Source organism: Macrosteles quadrilineatus, unplaced genomic scaffold, assembly GCF_028750875.1.
Source record: "Macrosteles quadrilineatus isolate MER2022 unplaced genomic scaffold, UCM_ALF_1.0 Scaffold_3__2_contigs__length_128488019, whole genome shotgun sequence".
NCBI lineage: Eukaryota > Metazoa > Arthropoda > Insecta > Hemiptera > Cicadellidae > Macrosteles > Macrosteles quadrilineatus.
The window spans coordinates 76,773,436-76,799,140 of record NW_026542596.1 but is presented as its reverse complement, the minus strand read 5'-3'; the positions used below and the strand labels follow the sequence as shown (position 1 = coordinate 76,799,140).

General features: G+C 35.5%; 1 protein-coding gene across 1 annotated transcript; it reads right to left on the bottom strand.

The window, feature by feature from the left end:
* Positions 1–1,078: 1,078 nt before the first annotated feature.
* On the bottom strand, positions 1,079–22,132 carry LOC128990642 (KICSTOR subunit 2-like). The gene is made up of 9 exons (XM_054413126.1): positions 21,643–22,132; positions 15,156–15,293; positions 7,211–7,347; positions 6,190–6,324; positions 5,191–5,329; positions 4,019–4,212; positions 3,128–3,281; positions 2,312–2,410; positions 1,079–1,368 (listed from the first exon to the last, which is right to left on the bottom strand). The coding sequence occupies exons 1-9, from the start codon at positions 21,727–21,729 to the stop codon at positions 1,198–1,200; spliced, it is 1,254 nt and encodes a 417-aa protein (XP_054269101.1). The 5' UTR covers positions 21,730–22,132; the 3' UTR covers positions 1,079–1,197.
* Between the last annotated feature and the right edge of the window lie 3,573 nt (positions 22,133–25,705).

Genomic DNA, 25,705 nt, shown 5'->3' with positions numbered 1-25,705 from the left:
CAAACTTATTGACTGTTTACAATTAATATATGTTCTTCTCACTTTTAATTTCTGACAACAGCTGGACTTTCATAACAATTTTAGTTCCCATGTTAATCTTATGGAGAAATACGAAACTTTAAAGGGCTCCAGGGCCTCACTCTCTAATTAGTTCCCTAAAAAGAAAGTTTCCTGCACAACTTCATGTTACGCTCTTTCCAATGACACCAAAAACATGTCAATCGGTTAAGTAGTTTCGGAGGAGTAATTGTCACAAAAAACCTGCTTGCGTATTAAATAAGTAAATAGATTTTGTTCAGCAAGGTACCGTAAACATGTTGTTAAACCTAACCATTTATTTAAAAAATCTTTTAAAACCCTGACCTAAAGCTATTTTTACCAAAAGCGTAATTCCATTTAACTCAATGTACCATTCCACTTTTTCTTACTTACTGTTTAGTATAATTGTTTGTAATTAATCGTAGAATCACTTCCTGTTACTTATTCTGTGATTCAACTGTTACTATTTTTGTAATGAAAATCCTTTCAATTGACCAATGTTAATGTTACCTTTAATGTAACGGTTTAACTGATTGTTGAGTTAGTCTCGTTTGTTATATTTTTATTTACTGTTAATGGTTTATAAAATATTTCATTTAACAAATAAATGTTAATGTTACCCTTACTATAATACTTAAACATAATTGTTGAGTTAGTCATATTTTACTGTTGAAGGTTCAAAACCTGATTGTGGCATGTTGTTATATGTTATTTTTTGTTTATGTTTGTTGTGTATCCGAATTGTAAATTTTGGATTTTTTGTTAATTGTTAATCATTTAGGTAATTATGGTTCTGGTTATGGTTTTGCTCAAGGTGTAGGTTTATTTTATTTTTGTTACTAATAGTAGTTGTGTTAAAAATAACCTTCAGAGTCTTAGTTGTTACACATAAGTGACCTTAAAATACCATAACTTCTAGCATACAAGCAGTCAATTAGCCTGAGCTAAAGTGTGTTACTTTTTATAAGAGATTTTATACTTTTCTTAAACTTTTATCAACATAAGTTGTAAATGTACGTACAAAATAAAACTATTTTTATGAGCAAAACTTATATTTTATTTAAAAACCATTTTATACATATACATGGATGATCAAAAATATAGTCTATTCTGTATTACAATAAAATTATTAACCATTTACAATTAGTTATACACTTATTAATTGTTCAGTTTTAATTTGGAGAATATCTGGTTGCTGGTTCGAAGCTGGACAGTGAGCTCCATAATGTATTTACAAAGTGACGTTTCCTTCTCATCTTTTTTGGAGTCAAACACGAACACCATAGTGACTCGAGGGTCCAGACTGGTCATGAAATATGAGCAAAGGTCCTGAAATGCAGAAAGTACACAAATTGTTTTATTAAGTTATTTAAGTTGGAGATGCTAAAAGAGTTTGAACCAAAATGTAAAAAAAAAAAATACTGTAATGTGTAATGTTTGTGTTCCTTCATAAATATTCCCATTTTCATTTTCTGATTGGAAACCCTTTTGACATGGCTTTTTTGCTGTATTTTAATTAGGTACATCTGAAGACAAGAGGTTGGGCTTTTTTCCAACCTCTGATCGTTCAGTGAATGTTCACTAGGCAAGAAAGTGGCAGAAAGCAGGCAAGCCCAGTAGGTAGGTAACTGGCCATCCCTCACTATATAAACCATTGCTCAAGGGGTCAGTTAGTGTTGTGCTATAGAAACGTAAAAATGATTGCCATTATTGGTCTTCCCACCAAGAGTGAACTGCTAGGCGTTAAGTATGAGGTTTTTCTCTGTACGTTAGAAACATTCTTTATTTTTAAGCACTATTCCTTTTTGCTTTCTCAAACAAAAATTGTTTCGTAAATAACTCTTAGTGGGAGCATCAATGAAGGCAGTCATATTAACCTGGGTGTAGCATGATACATACTGTTGGCTTAAGTTCTATTGTTTTACAATCTAGAACAGCGCGATATTGACCAAGTATGGGATGTAGTCCAAACAATCTCTGGGTGTTTAAACAAGAATCACTATTTTACAAATAAGTCCATACATCAAAATCTCAGTGTTACAAGCCTCAGGAACAATGTTTACTAAATTTGCATAGTTTGGTTGATGTTATCACAGCTGTTCAACATGTTGCTTATAACTGTTACAACAGTTGATTCATTGTTGCTTTACTTATAATGTGACAACGAAAGAAAATCGGGGTGCTCTCATTGCCTCACCCTAAAAATTTGAAATAGAGAATTCAAGAAATAAGTCTTGAAAGTTTTGAAACAAATTAAAATTCAGTTGTTTACCTTAGTGCTGTAGCAACAGACAACACGGTCTAGAGACGCCAGCTCCGAAGATCGCTCACTGATAGCCTTACTGATGGTTGGTAACTGCTCTACTAGTTTCTGAAAAATGTATATTCTTTAAACCATATAATTTAACAAAATTCTTCACTTGAGTAAAAATAAAATTAGGCTAAGTGGTCTTTTTAATAAAATATATTTTTTTATATTTGTGTTTCTCTACGCCACTGGTTTGTTTTAAAATTTCTTGATGAAATGGTTCAAACCGTGGTATTATTACTATACAAAGTTGACCCTTTTTTGGATAGCATTATTAATTGATAACACAACGACGAATGGCATCTGGGTCCAGAACTTGTTTGGAACCAGTGATCTCTAACATTTAAAGCGAGTACAGTAGTACAACCACTTGACCTTGATAGCCCAGACTATTTTGTTGTCTCTATTTGGATTTTTAAGACTTATAAAATCAAATAAGATATCTTGCAAAGAATGTTACTGAAGATTGATTCATACATGTTTTTTTACAATAAACAAATAAAATTCTAGTGAAATTTTTTAATTAAATGAAAAAATTGACTAAGCCGCAACAAGGCAATCAAATAGGTTAAAATTATGTAACAAGGAACAACTGTTTTCCTGCGCAAGGCATGAAAACATTGATAAACATAGATGAACTGTCAAATAGATAATCATAATATTGAGAAATGTACATTAATAGTTGAAACATTGAATGAAAGCTATATGTCTTGACCTTTTTGAACTAAAATTGACGCCTTGACACCTTATATTCTAATCAAGTTATGTTGTTTCACCCACCTTTGGACAGTAGACCATAATGACGTAAGGGTCGACAGGGCCAGACTCCATAGTGGAGGGGAGTTGATACGCCGGGCCGTAGTCCGTAGCACCGGTTGTGTCAAACAGCAACATCGCAGTAATTGCATCATACCGGCGTTGGATGTTCTGTAGCCTGCAAAATGTAACAAATAAACTACATCTTCATAATACCCTAAGCATGCTCTCGAAATAACTTGTGCGTTTTTATCTGGAGCTCTCACCAAGTTTTTGGTTGCCAATCTGCAGAACAAAGCTTCTTCACCCTTTGTACCACAAATAAAAAGAGATAAGCAATAATATGGGAGTATATTTAAATTTGGCACTTTCTTGGGCAGTAGTTCCCTACACTTTTATTCCTAAGAAATGTAAATCTTAGGCCAAACTTTGGAATTGAATTGAATTTTAGGAACAATGTACCCTAAAATTAAGATAACACAATGAAGAGCTGGCAGGAACTGGGGAGAGTAAGAAGGTCTGAACGTTTACATGTCCGTTGATGATTAGCACAGCTGGTAATTTCACTTTACACAGTAACTTTGATTTTGTTCGGACTAATTTTGAAAAGTAATTATGTGGTATGGATTTGCCACATACCAGGGAATAGCTACAGGCTACTCACGTAAACAAACGTTAGCTAAATTTTCCAAGTACATTTTACTTTTGGCCACCAACTGATTTCCGTTAACTATGGCCTTGTAATCATCTGCCAGCCAGGGCTACCACCGTTGCAGATGACAATCAGAGCACGGCTATCCTGACCCTGCCCTTCAAACCTTGAACTATTCTAAGTGCAACTCCCGTGAGTGGTCTTCGTTTGTTCCTAGGCTTTGGTTTTGGCAAGCGTAAATAAAATAGTTGACAGTGACATGCCTCTGGTAAGTGTCGATGTTGTGGTTCCGACAGACAGTCTTGAAGTCAGCTGGTGAGGTTTGCTGCATCAGGGTGTGGTGGAAGTAGAGGGAGAACTTGTTAACCGTCGCCACTTTGAGCTTGACCAGCCACTGAACAAGAGGTGGGAGAGGGTTGACCTTGAGAAACGACGGTCCAAACCCGAGCTTCCACGACTGTCAACAAACACATCACTGATGACTCTACCGTGATGGGCAATACACAATCGCAACCAACAAACTAAATAGACTAGAATGGGCAAAAAATGTTGCATGTAAGATTAATGCACTTGTCTTTGGACTGTGCATGAGCCATGCAAAACTAAACTATACTTCTTGAATCATCAATATTCAGTCATCAAGCCTTGATTTTAAAAATCTGCTGTTAAAAAGTCACTAAGTTCTTCATTTGACTTGGTTTTGAACAAAATTGTTTACTTTTACTTATACTTTAACCTGCTCCCAATCAGAATTCTTAAATCACTATCACAAACACCCCATGAATCACAAATTTAAACAGTGGAATGAAGGTCTAACCAAAAAAATCGTAAGCGTGAATATGTCATAAAAATGTCAACGTTTGTAACTTTGGTAGGCAGTACAAACGGTAGGCAAAAACTTCACTAGGGTTTGGGTTAGGCAATGATGGTGTTATAGAATAAAATTCTGGTGCCCATTAATTTAAACAGAGTTTTAGTTGTAACAATTGTGTTATAGATCTATAGAGCATTATCGTGCTCCTAATTTATTAAAAAAATATCAACAATCTAAGTACTAAAAGGCCCTTGCAGAGCTTGTTTCTTCAAACCCCCATGGGGACGCCCTTGATGTATACGATATCTCAATTTAATCATGGTCTCTGGAATTCAAGGAATTTCCTCTACATCAGATAAACTACACACCTGATGATTCTTTGTATCGCAAGGTAACTGAAGGTCAAGGATTTTTGTTTAAGGGAACTTGTACACAACAGACGGAGAATGAGGGCCTGTGAATGAGGGTGCACAATAAGCTGTTCCAGCTGGGATGCAATCCCGTTGTAAGCCTGGCCTTCTGATTTAAAAAAAAAGTTGTACACAAACTGATAGAAATTCCTGTTGCTTTAAGGAGTTAATGCAGTTAATTACAGATAAAAAATATATTTAATAATGTTACCTCTTTACTTTGTAGAATTTTCTCCCAAGCGACAATCCTTGAGTTTGCTCCATGCAGGTTAAGGAGGGTTGACAGAAACCTCCAATTCTGGATGTCAATTTGGGCTTTCAGTAATAACATTAATATTTCACATTCAAGACTGAAACAAGCGAAGAAAAACTTGAGATTAACACCAAAACTTAATATAGGTACAGTTGTTGTAGTCTTCTATTATTGTATAAATTAGTCAATTTGAAATTAAAACAATCCATAATCACAATCCTCATTGGGTGTGTAAACACTCTTCGTACTTCACAAACCTAAGTTAATTACAATTCTGTTTGTTAAGAATAAACTAATAATTCAGGTCAAATACATTGCGGTACTCAAATCAGTCTTGACTATAACTTATAGTCCTATAGAAAAACCTCCAATAACAACTAAACTAAATAAAGTTTTTTTTTTTTTTAAGGGAGAGGAGGGAAAATGCTTTTACGCACACAGGTAGCCAGCCTGTAGTGTGAGACTCCTGAATCTATCACAGACTACTCACTAAAAAACCCCCTCTACTCTGTTGGACACAGTCCTGGAATTGTTTGTCACATTACTTCAAGTCAGGCCAACATGTTACCTAAGCCCTCAGGGCTCTCACCGTTTATGGCATTTGGATACTTCATGACCTACACCGCATCCCGGTCAAGGTCGAGCTTCTTGGCGCGGAGAATACCCTGGATGTAATGTGACACACAGGTCCAATTGTCCTCACCCTCCGTCATCATCAGTATGACCGATGACCGAAACTAAATAACGTTAAACAGTAATTGACATAACTTATATTGCAGATATTGGCAAAGAATAATGATATGTATAACTAAATTTTAAACTTCAAAAAGGCCAATATATAATAAATTATTTTAATCCACAAGCGCTTTCAGAAACTATGTTTCCATCGTCAGGCTGTGTTTAAAACTGATACAAAAAGTAAATATGTATATAATAATACTGATTCCAAACTGTCACCTGACTGCAGTTTTCATAGGTGTAAGAGCGTCGTGTGAGAGAGCAAACGTATCCACAACCTTCTCCACCAACAACAACAAGTCTTCATACTTCATCAGCCTACTGCTCACGCTCATAGCATACATCTTCTCATACCTGTGTACGGGAGAATAACAGTAACAAAACAATACAACAACTATAAAACAACAACCAACAATATTTTATCCTGTGGGTTATTTACCCATGTTAATTACTGTCTTGAAGAATTGAATCAGAATTAGAAGGTAAGTAAACCAATAATTCGTACAATTAATATTTAACCAATCTGAATCCAGAAGATTGGATTTCTGCTGGTAGCATATTGTCTGGTAAAAACATTCATATTTACACAGTGGAAAGTGCTTATTTCAAAATTGCTTTAATCAAAAACCTCTTTAAATTTATAATTAACTTGTGTATCACAATAATAATGAAGGTAATCGGAATATAGTAATAAGTTTAGTGAAACTCTGATTTATCAACAAATAAATGTAATCAAGAACTGTTGATCAGTTGATAAATTACAGAGAACCTTTGACAAATTGTATGCAAATTATGTTGCCATTTTTACCAGTTACGAATTCTTTGTACGAAATTGGCAACACTTGCGAAAATCAGGCAAGAATTGCATTATAAAATTTGAACCAAATCAAGAAATCTTTGAATTTTCTGTAAAAAGTAGGTGTATAAGGAAATAGTGTAAAATTTCAATTATTGAGCGGAAGCCTCTCAATACACGTGTTTCAATGAAGATGTTAAATCAAAGTGTTGTTTTCAATTAAGCCCATTATTAGGTTATCTAAGAGATTATTGGACATCTTCCATTACGAATAAAAGGAAAAAATATTGATTTTATTAATCACCGTGATGGAAAATGTCTGCAGTAGTCTCATACTAAACTCACCATCAACGATAATGAAACAAACAAAATGCTTTATTAAGCTAACCCAGTGATAATTATTTATGTTCACCTAAAGCAATTTTTCACTTGTATACAACTTACACATCTATCAGCTGTATACGAGCAGTTATATACAGGATGATCTGGGAGGTGACGACACTAGTGCGCTCTTCTGAACTTGACTCCTCGATTTTTACTAGTTCTCCTCTCAAACTTTCTAGCATAGAGCGAATCGAGTTCTAAAAAAAAATTAAATGTCTTAGATACTTTATCCAAATTTACAATTAGGCTAATCAGTACAAAATATTACTATTTTGAGTATGGCAATTTTAGGTAGTTTTTGGTAATTTTTGTGATACGTGACCTCTGGAAGGTAGTTGCAGCTCATGCTGAAAGTGGTCACGTATCACTAAAATTGCCATATCTGAGTTAATACTTGTCCAATCTTAATCAATAAGGTGTCAATGGATTTGTATTGAAATTACCTTAAAAAAGTTATCCTTGTAAAGTTTTGGAAAATCAACGGTTTTCGAGTTATTTAAGAAACAAAATTTTAAATGGCCGCCATTTTGTTTTATAAATTTGAAAAAACGTCATAATTTTTTGGTAGCTTTTTATAGTTGTCATAAATTTTTGTGCAAAGTTTCCATTTCGTCTGTTTAACCATTCTTTAGAAAAAAATTAATAACTGAAAAAACAAAATGGCGGTTGTGTGAGTAACTAAGGACTTCCGGACAATATAAATATGATATTTAGGTATGTTTCTTACCCAGGAGCAATGCCCTAAAATATTGGTAGAGAGTTCCGGGACACCCTGTAGAAGTCTTCTACTGGTTTAGCCGAAGAAAATATGCCTGATTCAAAAACCTACTGTAGGTCTATTATTATTTTTATTAACATTCGTGTTCATCATATTGTTATACAGTTTTTTATTACAAAAATACCCCTTAAGAGGCGGCAGGAGTCAACCACCACACTACTGGCAGGGCCTGCTATTTAACATGGGTTTAATTTACTTTTCACTTAACTGCAATTAAACGATTGCGTATTTGGCATGGATCAAAAAGTAGTATTAAAAAGCATAACTTAACCTACGTGTAGCATGCAAAAACATTTAAAAAAAAAATTTTTTAATTTGTTTTTGTTGAAATAAAAAATATTATTTTCCATAAGGATTTGACAGAACTAGTTCAATGTTACAGTAGGTAAACGTTATCGTAAAATTGTGAAATTTGGCTTACAAGTAACCTTATATATTCAGTCTTAAAACTACTTTTTAGTTTTCTTGAAAAGTGAATTGGTTTCAATGTTTTTCGTTGTTTTAAAATAACTCTACAACTGCAACCCCCTCACGCGCAGCGCGGGGCGGCGTAACAGTTCAGCGTTCTCCACACAGATAGCACTAGCGTCGATGTGAAAGAAAAGGCGCGCAAAATACAAATTTTAGTATAAACCCACACTTAGCAAAGTCTACATCGGAAGATCAACAATTTTGGCAGTGTCAGTATTATTGAGTTGTTTCTATCAAACCGTGATGGGTCATCTGAAGAAGTTCCCGTCGAGGACGAAAAAGCGGAAGCTGCCTTCCTATTTAAAAAAATACTTTGATGATAAGAAGTAAGTATGCATAATATTTAGTCTTGACTTTAGAATAGGCCTGGATACTATATAGGAGACTTATTGTGATATTAGTACTGTAATTCAAAAAATAATTATGTGCAATTCAATTAACTTCACTGTGACTTAAGAGGGACTTTTAAATGAGGCCTACAATAATTTGTAGTAGGTATTTACTGTCCAAACTTAAAAAAATATATATTTTTTGTCAGTTTGACGTTTGACGCATTAGCATTGTACCATCATATCTCTTGTATTTTCAGGAAAGAACCAAGTCACGATGGGGAGAAAGACGCAACAGAAACTTCTCACGTCTCAATGCTGTGTGGTCGTAGAATAGTGACAATTAAAGATATTTTCGATCAAGTGAAAGAATTAGATAATCATAGTCCCACAGGTTGTAGTTTCAAAGATTTGACATTTTTGCGGGAAAAGAGAGTTGGACTGAAGAGTGGTTTTGTATTTAAATGTTCCATGTGCAACATAACAAAGGTTATTTGGTCAGAAACAAAGAAAAATGATTTGATGGATGTAAATACAAGTGCTGTTAGTGGAACTATGGCAACAGGTGGAGGCCATGCTCAATTAGAGGAAGTTTTTTCCACAATGGACATTCCCCCGATGAGCAACAAAACCTTTAAGAAAATAGAGGACAAGGTAAATATAAATTATTTTAGGGAAACATTTACTGTATGTCCACTTATTTGCTTTGGATATAACGTAAGTTAAAAAGTTTAACCAATCCTTTATCCATTAATCATATAATTCATTTTACGGCTGTTTGTTTATCACTATTATTAACTTTATTTGATGTAAAATTATTATTATTATTCAAGATTTGCCATTTGCTACAATAACGTCGTATATTGGAGACCGTTACTAAGTTGTAGTTATTATTTTTTTTTTTTATATATGTACAATAGTTAATATTTAATTATATAACTACCTTTTAGGTAATCTCGGAGTTGGTAGCTACAGCTGAGTGTGAAATGAAAGAAGCAGCACAGGAAGAAGCAAGACACGCAGTAGAAAATGGAGAGGTTGACGAAGATGGCACGCCGCTTCTCACTGTCGTTGCTGATGGCAGCTGGTGCAAAAGGTCCTACAGATCTAATTACTCGTCACTGTCAGGAGTGGTAAGTAGGTTTGAGGCCGTCTGGGCAAACAAATGTTGTGCTAGTTTTTTTATAATTTTTTTTACGAAATATTTAATCAATTTACTCAACTAATAATTACCGTAAGCTTTTCATACAAAATGTTTTATTATTTTGTGTTAAATTTAACGGTTGGTTGGATATCAGTTTTGTTATGGTTAGTTAGCCATCAGCAGGGACGTAACTAGGGGGGGGGGGTGAATGATAAATGCTATATAACTGTTATTTTACTGTTTACGAATCATAACGGTACGTATGAACTTGTACGGTGCGAGAATGAGGATAAGCATACTGCGTTATCTGTCTGTCGTCGATGAGTCACTAGGACGGCGCCGGCGCGGCGTCAAAACACTTCCACACCCCTCCCGAAACCCACCTACCCCTCCGCACACCATCCCTCACACCAGTCACCACGCACACACACACACACATACTACAAACACAACACTAGCAATACTAGTAATATTATTAGTTACTAGCAATATTATTTTCGTGAATCATTTCGTTTTCAAATAAAATATTTGTCATTGAAAATACGAACCATATTGCATTCAATTATTTTCCACCTATACAGTATCTAGGCCTTAATACCTTGAACTTGGGGTTAAGCATTTTAAGATCTAAATACTGTTGTATTAATGTATTGAACCGATGGACACACCACACATTTTTTAAGAAGATTTGTAAGGAATTGGGTTCAGTCCAATTGAAGGGGGGGCGCCAAAATAGGTGTTTGCCCCGGGTACTGAATAGCCTAGTTACGTCCCTGGCCATCAGTATTTTTGGATGGTTGGGCCATTGTTGGAGAATGGTTGGTTGGAAAACAGTTCAAAGAGATGGCATTTCTACCATCCACAATTTACCAACGTTGGCCCAACCATCTGTGCTACATGGGCTAGCGAATAATCACCTTATTCACTCCATCACATCAAATTGGGTGTGACAGGTTTATTGCTACGAGGGTATATATCTGTTCTCAAAAGAAAATAATTCTCTATTATAAAAAATTGGCAACTAACGCGTGTATGTAATGTGTACTACTAAGGTTTTTATTTACAGGCGGCTATTGTCGGCCACAATACAAAAAAGGTGCTGTACATGGGAGTGAAGAATAAATATTGCACTCCATGCTCCCGAGCTGCATCTTTAGGAAAGGAGCCAACAGAGCATACCTGCTACAAAAACTGGGAGTCAACCCAGAGCTCTTCTAGCATGGAACCTGCCATCATCGCAGACGGCTTTCAACGTAGTGAAGAGATGTATGGAGTGAGATACGCTCGTCTTATCGCAGACGGCGACAGTAGCGTATACAAAAGGATTAGAGAGAGCAGACCATATAAAAGTATTACTGTTGAAAAAATAGAATGTAAGAACCATTTGCTGCGAAACTTCTCCAACAAGCTAAGGCAAATTGCAGTTACATCGAACAAAAACAAAAACAGTATCCTTATGAGAAAAAAATTGGGTGAAAACGTTTTCCGTTGTAGAATGGCTGTCCAAAAAGCCCAGGAATACAGGAAGAAACAAGATTTGCCAAACGTAGAAAAGATTAAACAGCTGAGGCTGGATATTTTGAATGTACCCAGTCATGTATTTGGACAGCATGAGCATTGTAGAGAAAGGGGATACTTTTGTACAAAGGAAGCGCAAGATGTAAATAGTGAAGGAAATTTTGTTCCACAGTTAGTGTCCGCTGGATTGTATAATTTAATCTGTGATGTTATTCGTGACCTGAGCCGCCATTCACGGAGTTTAATCACGGATGTAACCTCTAATGCAGTTGAGCACTACAATTCGATCGTGGCTAAGTACATTGGAGGAAAACTGGTGAACTTCGCCATGAGAGGATCGTACCAAGGACGGTGTTCAGCGGCAGTTCTTCAACATAATACAGGAAACACCCACTACGTACTCCACAAGCACATGTACAAAGCTAGCCCTGGATATTATACCAAAAGTACAGGTTTGAAAAGAAAAAGAAAGGTTGAGAAAGGACAGGGACAGAAAAAATCAAGAAAGACATTGTTTCAGGTGAGCTCTAACAACGATGCGGATTATGGCGTAGCAGCCCAAAACCCGGACATCGACGAGGAAACAATGAAAATGGAAACCGAAGAATTTCTAAAAAAACTTCAACGATCAGAAGAGGAAAGAATTCGAATCGAGCGAGCCACTGTCGAACAGAGTGACAGTGGAGAGTGGCTTGAAATACGCCGTAACCTATTGACCGCCTCTAATTTTGGGCGTGTATGTAAAATGAAACCAACGACCGGTTGTGGTTCGTTGGTAAAGCAATTATTATACTCTACTTTTGACTGTGAGTCAATGGCCTACGGCCGCCAAAATGAACCGGTGGCCAGAGAAGAAGCTGCTTCTTTATTACAGAAAACGATACAACCATGCGGCTTGTTTATCGACGATGAAAAACCTTTTTTAGGGGCATCTCCTGATGGGTTAATCGACGATGATGGCTTGATTGAGATCAAATGCCCATCTTCATGCAAAAACCTGACACCGGATGAAGCAGTCATCTCCAGAAAATGTACATTTTGGAAAAAGGAAAAGGATGGAACGATTGGTGAAATAAATAAGGGGCATGACTTTTACTACCAAATGCAAGGCCAGTTGAGCATTACAAAACGACGTTATTGCCAGTTTGTGCTGTGGACAACTAAAGGAATAAAAATGGAAAAAATCGAACGAGATGATGAGTTCTGGCAAAATAACATGGTCCCTAAGTTAGAGAGATTTTATCTCAATTGCATTCTACCTGAATTAATTGATCCCCGCCATTGCAGATCAATGGAAATCCGAAATCCGTCGTATATTGTTAATGCCCAGGAAAAGCAAAAAGCATCTAAGAAGACAAACAAAAGCGATGGTTAAATGTCATCATAGCTTGTAAAATGATCATTCATTTTTGTACATATAATTATTTTTAATACATGTTTGTTTTGATTTTTTTTGGAAAAGACTCATTAAAATCAACTACATTGTAAAGCCGAAATAAATAGTTTTCTAAAGGAAAACATGAGTATTGAATTGACCATACCCATTTCCATCAAATTATTTAAACTCAGTTATATAAATTGAGTGTAAATGAAAACTCAATTCCATAGAAGAACTTTTAACGTAATGTAATAAAACATATATTGAAAAACAACAATTAATTATGGTATCTCATTTATGAAATAAATAAAGTAATAAATAAATAAAGCTATGAAATAAATTGCATATTTGCATAAACGTAAAATTTCAAATTTAATTCAGTTTTACCAAAATAATATAGTAATAATTACCGGCTTCTCGCACGCACTACATACATTTTAAAACTAAAAAAATAAAATTTTAAAACGTATAAATTAAATTTGTACGTTAAAAATTAGCGTAGCATTGCAGGCCGAATGTTTGTTTGTGTAAAAAGACAGATTCATTCGACCCGTCGCGTCGGCCACAGTATTGCACCATTTAGAAATGTACGAACTGTCCATTTTTCAACACTGCTCTATACATGGAAGTTACGATCAATAGGCTCAAGGTCAGAAACTAGCCGTGCGGGTTGCGGACCGTACAAATGCAGGAGTCGCAGATTGACGATTTTAAACCTGACTCCTGCCGCCTCTTAATCGACATTTAGACAAATTCAAATGTAAAAAGTTCATGTAATGAAATATAAATTGACTATTGTGTTGGCACAGTGATAAATATTGCGCAGTACCTATACGTATTGCATCTATTTGTCATTAAAAGCTGATCATAAACAATCTGTGTTGGAAGGAGTATTTTTAGGCCATAGTGACAAAACATACTTTTTCACAATAAATTACAAATTACGTAATAATATAAAAATATATTTTGGAACTCTTCATCTTTATCTCACATCAGTACCTTTATCCGGTCTGAAGATATCACCAAAGCATGCTGAAGTGTGTTACTACTATTTAATTAGTAATTTATTATTACGGTAGAACCACGATAGTTCGACACTTTATGGACTTAAGGGATGTCAAACTATCAAAATTTTGAACTATAGGGAGCAAATGGAGTTTAATATACAGGAAAGTTATAAACAAGTTTTAGGCCTATACAGAAATTACCCAAATTTATTAAATACTAAAAAGCTTAACAATTTCACTGTTCATTCGTCTCAAGTCAACAATAAATGACAAATTAATGTTCACGTCAGCTTACATCACAATAGTAACCATTAAATATCACTTGACAAAATAGCTCAGACCGTGTTAAACTACAAGGAGTATTGAACTATCGCAGGTTTACTGTAATTGTAATTGTAAAATTAATTTGACTTGTGTTGTGTTTTAAGAGCTTAGTAACAAAATATCTGTAAAGACCATTCGTAGTAAGCGGGTGAACATAGAACTTACGTCAAAAACCACCTGATGACGTTACGTTACGTTAAACCATGGTTTAATTTCCATTCATTCAGGAGCACAAAATCAGCCTGATATGAGAAAATGGCCACAGCCTACTAATTATTACATCTCACTGAAATAGTACATTGAAACGTTACTATTCCGGGAAATAGGTGTTCACCGGATGAGTGTGGTTAACACATTTTGGAGAAGTGTCGTACTATATTTTTTACCATTAACCCTAAACTAAACCTAGTAAGAATTACCAAAATAAAATCCAATACATATTCCAACTGACTTAAGGATTATTATTATTAAGGTGTATTTTTTATCTTACAAATTAAGTTGCAACATTATTATATAAATGTCTGAGCAAAAACAAATTTATTTGATTTGTTACCTTGATATAATGGTTGATATAATGATTAAGAAATACCTGAGGTGTTAAAGCCTATACCTAAAAAGGCCTAATTATAATCAGCTGATGTCCGGAAGGATTCATTACCACATAGTAGTAGTACACACTAGGTAATGAAATACCATTTGGTTAAGCAGGCAGCAAACAGCTATTTTGATTTTCCGTACTAAGCCCATGAATGGAAAGTCTATTAGCACGGAGTAGTGTGGAAAATATTAGTATCAGTACAACATAACACACATTATGTCTGATTATAAAACAAACAAACACAGTGTATTAAATGTACAGATAGGATACGGTTTAAAGACAACACTGAAATCCAAGTTAATTTTTTATAGATGATTAAGATTATACGCTTTAACATGTGTGTACCTGCACATTTGGTCTTAACCTTCCTATTTTACTAATGATAGGTAGATGGGCCTAATGATTTATGATGTCCTAGGCCTAATAATTTAGATAAATCTTTCAAATTATCTACTTACATCTTTCCTTGAAAATATCTTATTTTTTGTGGTAACAAAGCCTAGGTTGACGTAAGAACGTTCTGCTGCAATCATGGTTGGTATTTGGTTAAGAAGCAGTTTAAAAGATCCAGGTTGTGTAGAGTCTCGTAGTTTCTCCTGAAATTGATAATTAGAATCATCAACAAGCTGTGGAAACAATGGAATGGTAGTTTTAAGTAAATTAAAATAGCGGCGAAGTAACCTTATTTGTATTTGTGAGAAGCCTTGATAAAATTTTATTGCAACTAGTTGTTACCCACGGGCTTCACCCCGTTTGACATCATAAGTATTAATAAAACTATTAATTGGTTAAGTTAACCTGAAATAAACAAAAAACAGTAAAAGAAACAATAATAATCACACCTGACTTTAATAAGGTAATAAATTGAAAGAATAACAAACAAATAAGTACAGCTGGTGAATTTTTAACATTAGGTATATGAAAAGTTCCCTTTAGAACGGAAATACGACCTTAAAGGGCTATTTATGAAATAATGGATAATTTTGCACAAGGTTTCTCGTCATGACGAACATTTTAAGTATATGGTTTATAGGGGTGTGACTTGTAGTTTTCTCAAAAGTTCATGGGTACTTTTGGCTTTATATATAGACTAGCTGTACCCGCGGGCTTTGCCCCGTTTAACTTCTTAATTTTCAAGATAAGCTCGTTCGCATGGTTCAATCACGTCCTGGTTGAAGTTCGTTCGCTACTCTCACTCACTTTTAGGTTGGAGCTCGTTCGCTGCGCTCACTTGCCTTCAGGTTAGCTCGTTCGCTACGCTAACTCGCCTCCAGGTTGAAGTTCGTTCGCTACGCTCACTCACCTTTTGGTTGGAAATAACCTGTTGTCATAAATAAATACCCCTGCCGCAGCAAACCTGCAGACTAAGCGAATTTCCATTTGACTGATTGGATTTACACTGAAATGTCTACTTAAAAATATAACATTTATTCTTGATTTAAATAGAATTAGTTTAACAAGTACTTAGGTTTGCTGCATCAGGCAGGGTAAAACTGTTTTTTTTTTTTTGTAAAAGGTGTATAGTTAGTAAGAAATAGAAACATTTTCCAAATTTGATCAAAATATGTTCACAAACAAGCAAACTACAACAGTTTACTTATTCTCCTTAAGAATAACATGGGAATTTAAAATGTACAATTTTTTGGTATTTTCTCCGTAACCATTAGGCGCATAATAACGCTTCAATATACTAAATTATTTGTTTTTTTAAGCTCTACAAAATGGTTTGGAAAGAAATTGCTAAATTTGATGTTTTTTGGGTCAAAAATGGGAAAAACTTATTTTTACCCCATAAAACCCCCCGTAAACCCCCGTTCCCATGGTCCGATCATGCTGGATCGCGAACTCGTTCGAATAAACGTACGTTTACACGTTTGTACCAAATTTCATCAAAATCGGATCATTTTTGCTCGAGTTATCGTGCTGACGGACACATATATATATATATATAAATATATAAATATATAAATATATAAATATATATATATATATATATATATATATATGAATTTGAACGGATGGTGTTTTTGGCCTCTAGGAACCTCAAAACGAAAAAAAAAATCGGTCCCGCGTCCAGGTCTTACCATGAGTACTACGGTAATAGCTTATTCCCTATATTGGAAATTCGCTAAAAAGAATTATAGTGCTGCACCCTGTTGGTTATCCTTGTAACTTTAATGCTATTGCACATCATAGAACAGAACCAACTTGTTTAATTGAAACAGCTGTTAAGATTCATTAATTCCATTTAAATATGAGTACTCATAAGGTTAACATGGGAAACTCCAGAGCCACTGAGGCGGAGCCCGAGAGTCCGATCAGAATAAAAACTACTTAGTTTTTCAATTTAATGCCTAAAGAATCAGTGTACCAAATTTCAGCCTCCTAGGTAAATGGGAAGTGGGAGAATTAGTGGTGAGTGAGTGAGTCAGTCAGTCAGTCAGTCAGTCAGTCAGTGAGGGCTTTGCCTTTTATATATACAGATGTGGTGATGTGAACATTATCACCTGATAATATTTATTATTTGATTTGTTTGTAAATATTGTATTTGTTATTAACTAAAACATGGTTGTAATTTTGAATGAATAAAATTGTTGTAAGAAAGACTTAGTAAACCAAAAGTATGGCTTTTATTCATTCAAAATTACAACCATGTTTTAGTCAAGAACAAATACAATATTTACAAACAAATCTAATAATAAATATTCATGGTAACATGGTTTCTTTTTTATAATCTTAATTTTACCATTTCCCAATCCAACATTTGGTCCTGTGATAATGTTCACCTCCTCTGTTGGTGTGCTCCTGTGCCAAAGTTGAACCACCCAAACTATTCTGCAATTTAACTCCAGATTGTAAGCCAATAGCCACAAAATCACGACGTTACTCAGATGAAGATATGCAATTTATAAAACAAGAAATGGAAAAACTACAGACTGAGGAGATCATTAAACCTAGTTTGTCACCTTGGCGTGCACAAGTGTTGGTTGTTACAAACGACAAAGGGAAGAAGCGACTGTGTGTGGACTATTCGCAAACGATAAACAAATTTACTCTTTTAGACGCCTATCCCTTACCAAACATAGATGATCTAGTATCCACTGTAGCGACGAACAAGGTTTTTAGTGCCATTGATCTAAAGCAAGCATACTATCAAATAGGTACCAATTTCTGACGAAGAGAAGAAGTACACTGCTTTTGAGGCTGCTGGTCGTCTTTTTCAATTCAGAAGAATCCCATTTGGTGTAACCAACATGTTTTCAAAAGACCATGGACCAAATCATTAGAAAAGAAAAACTGAATGGAGTGTATGCCTATCTGGATGATTTGACCGTATGTGGAAAGGATCAAAAGAGATCTGACTGAGTGAAGAGCCTCCTGTAATACTTCTTCCCATGCAGCAACTGGCAGGTTGTGGTTTTTCAAAGCTAGTAGGATGGTTCGCCATATTGTTCCATTGAAGCGTTCGATTTGAGAGTTCCCTCTAGGGTTATAAGGTGTCGTATGACTCGTAGCTACTCCATACTTGTGAAGAAAGTCCGTCAGCTCTCGCGACATAAAAGATGAACCTCTATCTGAATGTACAAAGGAGAGTCATACGACACCTTATAACCCTAGAGGGAACTCTCAGATTGAACGCTTCAATGGAACAGTGTGGCGAACCATCCTACTAGATTTGAAAAACCACAACCTGCCAGTTGCTGCATGGGAAGAAGAATTACAGGAGGCTCTTCACTCAGTCAGATCTCTTTTATGCACTGCGACAAACTGCACACCACACGAAAGATTCTTTATACATAGCAGAAGAACTATCAATGGAGACTCCTTACCATCTTGGCTATCTGCTCCTGGTCCTGTCCAGCTTAGAAAGTTTGTAAGATCTAATAAATATGATGACCTTGTGGAGCCAGTTCAACTTTTGGAATCAAATCCACAGTACGCTCTCGTCAGAAGAAGAGATGGGTCAGAATCAAAAGTATCCCTGAGACATCTTGCACCCGCTGGCCTACTCCTGGTGATCTACCTCCTGAAGACAATACTACTGAGAGAGAGATTGTTGAAAATATAAATTCAGACATTGACCACAATGAAGTTCAAAATGAAACTCAACAAACGGTATCTCAGACCCCAACTTCATAGACGGCTGTCTATCTTCAGAACCCTCCGTCATATCTAAAGAATTACATATGCTATACCTACCTTGAAAAATAGTGGAGGAGAATGTGGTGATGTGAACATTATCACCTGATAATATTTATTATTTGATTTGTTTGTAAATATTGTATTTGTTCTTAACTAAAACATGGTTGTAATTTTGAATTAATAAAAGTCATACTTTTGGTTTACTAAGTCTTTCTTACAACATGCAAATAAACCAATCCACAACACTATGCTTCTGCAGACTAACTTAGGCCTATCGTATAAAAAGTTTATGAATAGAACGTAACTAGGTACCTTAACACGTTTGCTGTGCTATTAATAAGCATTAAACCCTAAAAAAAATTGTGGCCTATTTGACTAAAAAATTATGTCCAAAAGGTTGATGGGAGATGACTAACTATCCATAAAGGAAGGATTTGATGACATCATTTCCTGTACCTATTACAATTGTAGTAGGTAGCGAGACTGGTGTCGGTCCATGTACTGTTGCCGCTCAGTTTTTTGAGATAAAAGGCAACTAAAGACTTAAAATAAACTATACTTTTTCTTCATATAAACTAATTTCCGACTTTCTTGTGTTTGTCAGAGCACTAAAAATTAACCAAGTCCAAGTTCGTCTAGGCATACGCTGCATATGTAAACTGGTTGTTTTCGCTTGATATCTTTCGAACAAATGCGGCAAAGATTGGTGACTCCACTATCATTTGCGATTTGCCCTTCTTTTCTTATTTCTTGATAGTCTATGGAGATATTTCTGGGTTGATGTCACCATCAATGGGCCTTGTTTGGCGTGGGTTGGGGGGGGGGGATACAGGAGTGCTAATAACACCTGGAGTAGATTCAACTCAAAGATTACGGGAGTGTAACTCATCGAGATACTCACGATGTATATAACAGTACCGGTAATCAACATTTCCTGTAAATATTGTATCATACTTCATAACCTGGTACCGATTGTTTTTTAGTGTTTTTTACAAACATTTCCTGACTTATAGCCGCATAAGGTTGTCCATGTTTATCGTCGTTATTGATAAACGCATGGTACCACCCTTGTCGCCAGCAGTGAGGTTCTTTTATAACCAGGATCAGCTGTGAAAGGGATAATTTAAAAGTTATCATAGGCCCGCCATTTGTACCAGGTACAGGTGACTACATAGAGGGCTAAACACCATCTGTGTCATCATCATCCAAGCTCTCTGAACTGGACACCTGCTCAACATAATCCACCGAAACAACGTTTTCAACATTTTCATTAACGTTATCCTTTCCATGTCACTAAATCTAAGCCAAACACCCACATCTCAAAGCACTGACACTGTAAGATTCTTTACTAATTGCACGTACAAAAAAATGGCGCGTACAAAGTCGACACGTCGCCGTCACATGCTCAGTTCACACTGAGCCAATGTTGGAGAGGGGAGTGTATAGTGCTACATTTATAGTAAGTTCAAGATGTGTCGAGCGCTGGTGCTCAGGTACTACAATTAGTAGCCTGCAGCAAACGTGTTCAGTTAGATAAGATTTATATAGTTAAAACATATTGCCAGAAATTTTATAAACAGCTCTATCTTACATTTACTGTTTGAATATATAAATAAAACGTGAGTCTAAACTTATTAGCCTAGGCCTAACTAAGTATTTGAAATAGAAGACTAAGTTATGACTTGTGTGAACCTGGCAATAACTCGGCAATAAGTAGTGCACGCGCCATAAAAAATCTATTGCTGGCCATTTTGCAGAAAAATACGGCCACGAAACATATTATTGATGATGCCAACAGATAGAGGACACCTTAACGGACACAACAGTTTCAACATCATGTACCTGGGGAGTAAGTAAGGGTGGTAAACCTAGCAATAAGTAGTGTGTGCACATTTAAAAATCTATTGCTGGCTGTTTTGCGGAAAAATATGTCCGCGAGCCATATTACCGATGATGCCAACAGATAGAGGACATTTTGACGGACACGACAGTATCAATATCATGTAGGTACCTGGGGAGTAAGTTAAGGGGGGGTAAAAACAGCAATAAGTAGTGAGCGTGCGCGCGCCCGCTAAAATCTATTGCTGGCCCTTTTGCGAAAAAATACGTCCGCGAGCCATATTACCGATGATGCCAACAGATGGGGAGTAAGTAAGGGGGAGTAAAATCAGCAATAACTTAAGTAATGCGCGCGCCTTTAAAAATATAGGCTATTGCTGGCTGTTTTACAGAAAAAAACGTCCGCAAGCCGTATTTTTACGCAAAACGGCCAGCAACAGATTTTAGCGGGCGCGCGCACTACTTGTTTTTGATTTTACCCCCCCTAACCCTAACTTACTCCCCAGGTAGGCTGCACTTTACTTGACGTCCTACACTCATTCGATTGTTTTTTCGATTCGATATTTTCATTTGATTGTTTCATTTGATATATCGTTTGGTTGGTTAGTTAGGTTAGGTTAACCTTACTTAACTAACCAAACGATATATCGAATGAAGCAATCGATTAATCGATATATCGATCGATATTTTCATTCGAATGAGTGTAGGACGTCAAGTAAAGTGCAGCCCCCAGGTACATGATGTTGATAATGTTGTGTCCGTTATAGTGTCCTCTATCTGTTGACATCATCGGTAATATGTTTCGTGGCCGTATTTTTCCGCAAAACAGCCAGCAATAGATTTTTTGTGGCGCATGCACTACTTATTGCCGAGTTATTGACAGGTTCACACCAATTAGGCCTAAGTTATGGGTTCATAGCTTAGTTAGAACAGGCCTTAGACGATCTGAAGATCTGTACTCACAACTTGCTCCAGGCCTTTGTCAAGGCTGAGTTGAGATATATGAGTAAAAATCTGTTGTAACGCATCCTCTCGATACTCCAGCTCCATTATGGTAGGCCTAGTAAAAGCCTAACTTAGTGATCTTAAGTTTAGATGATTTTTACAGCCAAATGAAGATGATAAATTTTAAATAAATTGTCGGCGTATTCATAAGGGCACTTTTCATATTGATTTTAACTACTAACTGTACACAAAACCCATTTTGAAGTGTGTAAACATTTCGGTACCATAGCTACAAAGTCAAAGTCCAAGGCTGGCAAATTGTACACATTTTTACAGAGTTTGTTTTGTTGCTTAGCTTTGCCTAGAATGAAAATATTAGGCCTATTGTTTAACTGAATATGTCTTTGCGTTATAATTCCTAAAATTCATACAAATATAGGTATCAATCATATACAAACAGCGTCGCGTTTAAATAACCAAAAATATCCATTGAAATTATGATAAGATAAATAAACAATGGCAATAAACAATAAACATAAGATAAGAAAAGAAGGAGAAGAAAGGAACAAGAAATCGAGTAATTAGTCAATTAGTGTTAAAAAAAACTAGAAATATTGTGCAATTCTTTTTAGTCCATGGACAATAATTTGATGTATCATAGATTATGTTACTAATCAGTTGTAAAACTTTACAATATATAATAAACATAATAACTGATTAGGTTTGTTTATTGTTTGTTATTAACTAATCCTATCGTAAAATAAGCATGTTATCATTTATGTCTGAGTGCGCTGATTAGGGCTAACAAGTAATACATTTATCATTTTTTGGCATATTTTACAATTTGTGCTTTGCTGTTTTGTTTTTATTCCAGATGGAAGTGATAATTAATTTACAAAAGCGTTGACATGCCAAATCAAAATAGTTTTAAGGCTGCTAAATTACGATAATAAATTTAAAAAAAAACAACACGCCCATTGTCACATATACTGCCTTCGCAAAATCCCTGTTCAGTATGCATAGACCTTTAGATCTATCACCGTCACCTACATACACGGCTCAAGTTCAATATACCTACTGTAGTTTCCTAACAGACCATGAGCCCAAAATATTGTGGATAGACACCACCAATGAGCTCAACAATATCGTTTTGAAACCACAGAAAACAAAACACACAACCACTCACGCGAGGCGCAATGAATGGCGATTTCCATGTCCGCCCACAAAAAACCTTTACTCTCTTTAAAAATCCTTCGTATGCTGAAGCACACGTTAATTAGCTCCCCCATAATGCCAAAGATAAGATGGAGAAGGGTCACCCACAACATTGAGGAAGGGAATATGGAATTTGCTTGCTCACTATCCAATCTAAAGGCTTGAGGAGCTAACTGCCCTTGCAGCTTGCAAGACCTCATCATCTACGAGAGGACACTCTTTTAAAAAATGAACTCTTAACACACAATTCTGTGCTTAATGTACTACAGTGAGGATTCAAATTAGTTTATGTTACCTTTTTATTGTTGTTACTTTTTATATTTTTTATGTCTTCCTTTGCATAGGCTAGTTAACTTTTTTACAGCAATCTGCAGAGTATTATTCTGACCTCGGCTTTTGATGTATTCCATATTCGGATTGCTTTTCCATTGTATTTTATTGCATATCAATATCAATTGCAATGTATGCATTCAAAGATCAATAAACGAATCTGATGCGCATGCAATAATTCTATATATTTTATAGATGGATCCCTGCAGCCGCAAGGGCAGGGCTATCCCCTTTTCCTGAGACAGACTACAATTGAAATTCACTGTGCGCTGTAAGGTTTTAAAAATATTGGAACAATAAATAGAAAATTTTTAAACATTTTTGAAGGTAAACAAATTCGATGATGTTTCAATTAACACATTATTATCATAGACTAACCAACCACGGCCACCTGAACCAACACAAGGGAGTGTGTTTCATCTATATTATCTTCAGAATCAGAATCGGAATCAGGATGTTTTATTGTCATAATACAGTACATAAATTTACAACAGGGCAAAAGTCACCAAATCTTTGTCTATGCTAAAACTAAACAAGTAAAAAAATCAGACCCATTAACTATATTTACATTAAAAGAAAAACGAATAAATAACACTTTAAAATTCCCTATCAACTAAAAATTTCCTCAGACCATACTTAAACTTGTTTAAATTATGTTCGCCCTTGATTGTATTAGGAAGAGAATTAAACAGACGGATACACATGGAGAAAGATTGGTTTAGTTAGAAAGATTCAGATGTGTAAGAAAAGTCTAAAAGTGACGTTTTCTGAGGATTAACATGTAGAGAGTTCTCGGATAGCCATTGGAAAACAAAATTACTCTCAATAAAAGTTTGGATTTCTAGCTGTGCATGATTTGTACTGGAGACAATGAGGGAATTCAGCAAACAGATGTAACTTTGACTTTGACACTACAGGAGGCAGATCATTGATGAACAGGACGGGCCCATGAACGGACCACTGTGGCACACCTGTACTTATACGCTCATCAGATATCCTACTATTATAGTACTTTTAAAACTTGCCTCCGTCCCTTTTAACATAGGAAGACATCCCAATCCATAGCTCTTCCACGGATCCCCAATCTCTCCAGCTTATTTAAAAGTAGGTTGTGGAGAACGACATCAAAAGCTTTTGTAAGGTCAAGGAACAAACCGGAGACGTGATTCTTTGCGTCGAAAGAGTTGGAAACCTCTGTAATCAGGTTGAACGGAGGCTATTTAGGGTGGAGTAACCTGAACGGAATCCAAACTGATTTTTGTTGATAATCTTACTTTTATCCAAGAATTGATTTAATCTTCTTTCTAGAAAAGGGCCTTTCCTACTAACACTCTACTGTCACGGCTACCGGAGGTGGCTATGCTACGCATTATACATCGATGGTAAGCACCATAATAAGACTGAGCAACTTCTTCAAGACCCCTCCAAGAGGGAAGAAATCTTACGACTCCCCGATCCGAAGATTGTGGCGAGGACTATTATACGTGGTAAATGGTACTTGAGTGAAAATTTAAAAACGTACGTTTTCAGGAAAAGCACTTTGCAAATATTTTTCCCCTTTTTTCAAAACTTTTATTATTTTTTTTATTTCATTAACATTTGAAGTTTCATAAAATGTCCATGGTAACGCAATATCTTTGGTAGTTTTCTTTTTTAAGAGCATCTTTAGTAGAAAAACACAAAATCCTGTCACGACCATAACGGACGTTTAAATGAATATTAAAAATAGTCAATATTATTTTTATAACTATGTTTTGCTATAAACTAATTTACTTTTATGACCATTATACAATAAAAAGGTCACTGAGCTTTTGGTATATTTGGTCTTTCTAGAAAAAAATAAAAAAAACTCAAAAAATAGAAAAAAGCCAATAAAATCTTTTTAAGTTTGTATAACTCCGAAAAAACTTACCTGAGACCCGAAAAACCATTATGTTTGTATAGAGGTGTGCTTCTTTTGTGTATAAAACATTGAAATATGACGATATTTTAATTTTTGAAATTTTTATGATAGAAATCATAAACGTGATGGTCAGGGACAAGCGGTACGGTCGTGAATTGTCTGGAATTATCTAAATATTTCTAAACAATCCTTCAATTATACTGTTAGTTATAATAAAACTATGTGTTTCAATTGAACTAAACTGTTCAATTTACAAATTATATTAAAGTTATTGTCACGACCAAACACACTATAATCCATAAGGCTGGATTGGTCGTGAAAAAAACCGCAATGGTCGTGAAACTTTGGTCGTGAAATTACGTGTTATTTGGCTCTGTTCTGGCGGTAGCTCTGCACCTCATGTTCGAGGATACAAAGTGGACTTCTAGGTTAATCTAGCAATTGAAATATCTTATAAACAAAAATTAACACCATGTCTACTTCATCGAATGACTACGTACGGTCATGGACACACCAAAATTACAAAAAACACAATCTTTCCTTTATTAATCTTGTAATTGCTCCTTTCAACTCAAAACGACCGGCACTACAATCCTGACGTACACCCCGAACTAGTCTCTAAAACCAACTGAC

What these genes read in the sequence shown, in the direction of transcription:
- LOC128990642 (XM_054413126.1), bottom strand. Translation starts at nt 21,729, where the DNA reads ATGGAGCTGGAGTATCGAGAGGATGCGTTACAACAGATTTTTACTCAT. An exon ending in ACAAAGGCCTGGAGCAAGTT is followed by an intron (nt 15,294 to 21,642) that starts GTGAGTACAGAT and finishes TATCAATTTCAG; the next exon opens with GAGAAACTACGAGACTCTAC. An exon ending in CCTATGAAAACTGCAGTCAG is followed by an intron (nt 5,330 to 6,189) that starts GTGACAGTTTGG and finishes CGCTTGTTTCAG; the next exon opens with TCTTGAATGTGAAATATTAA.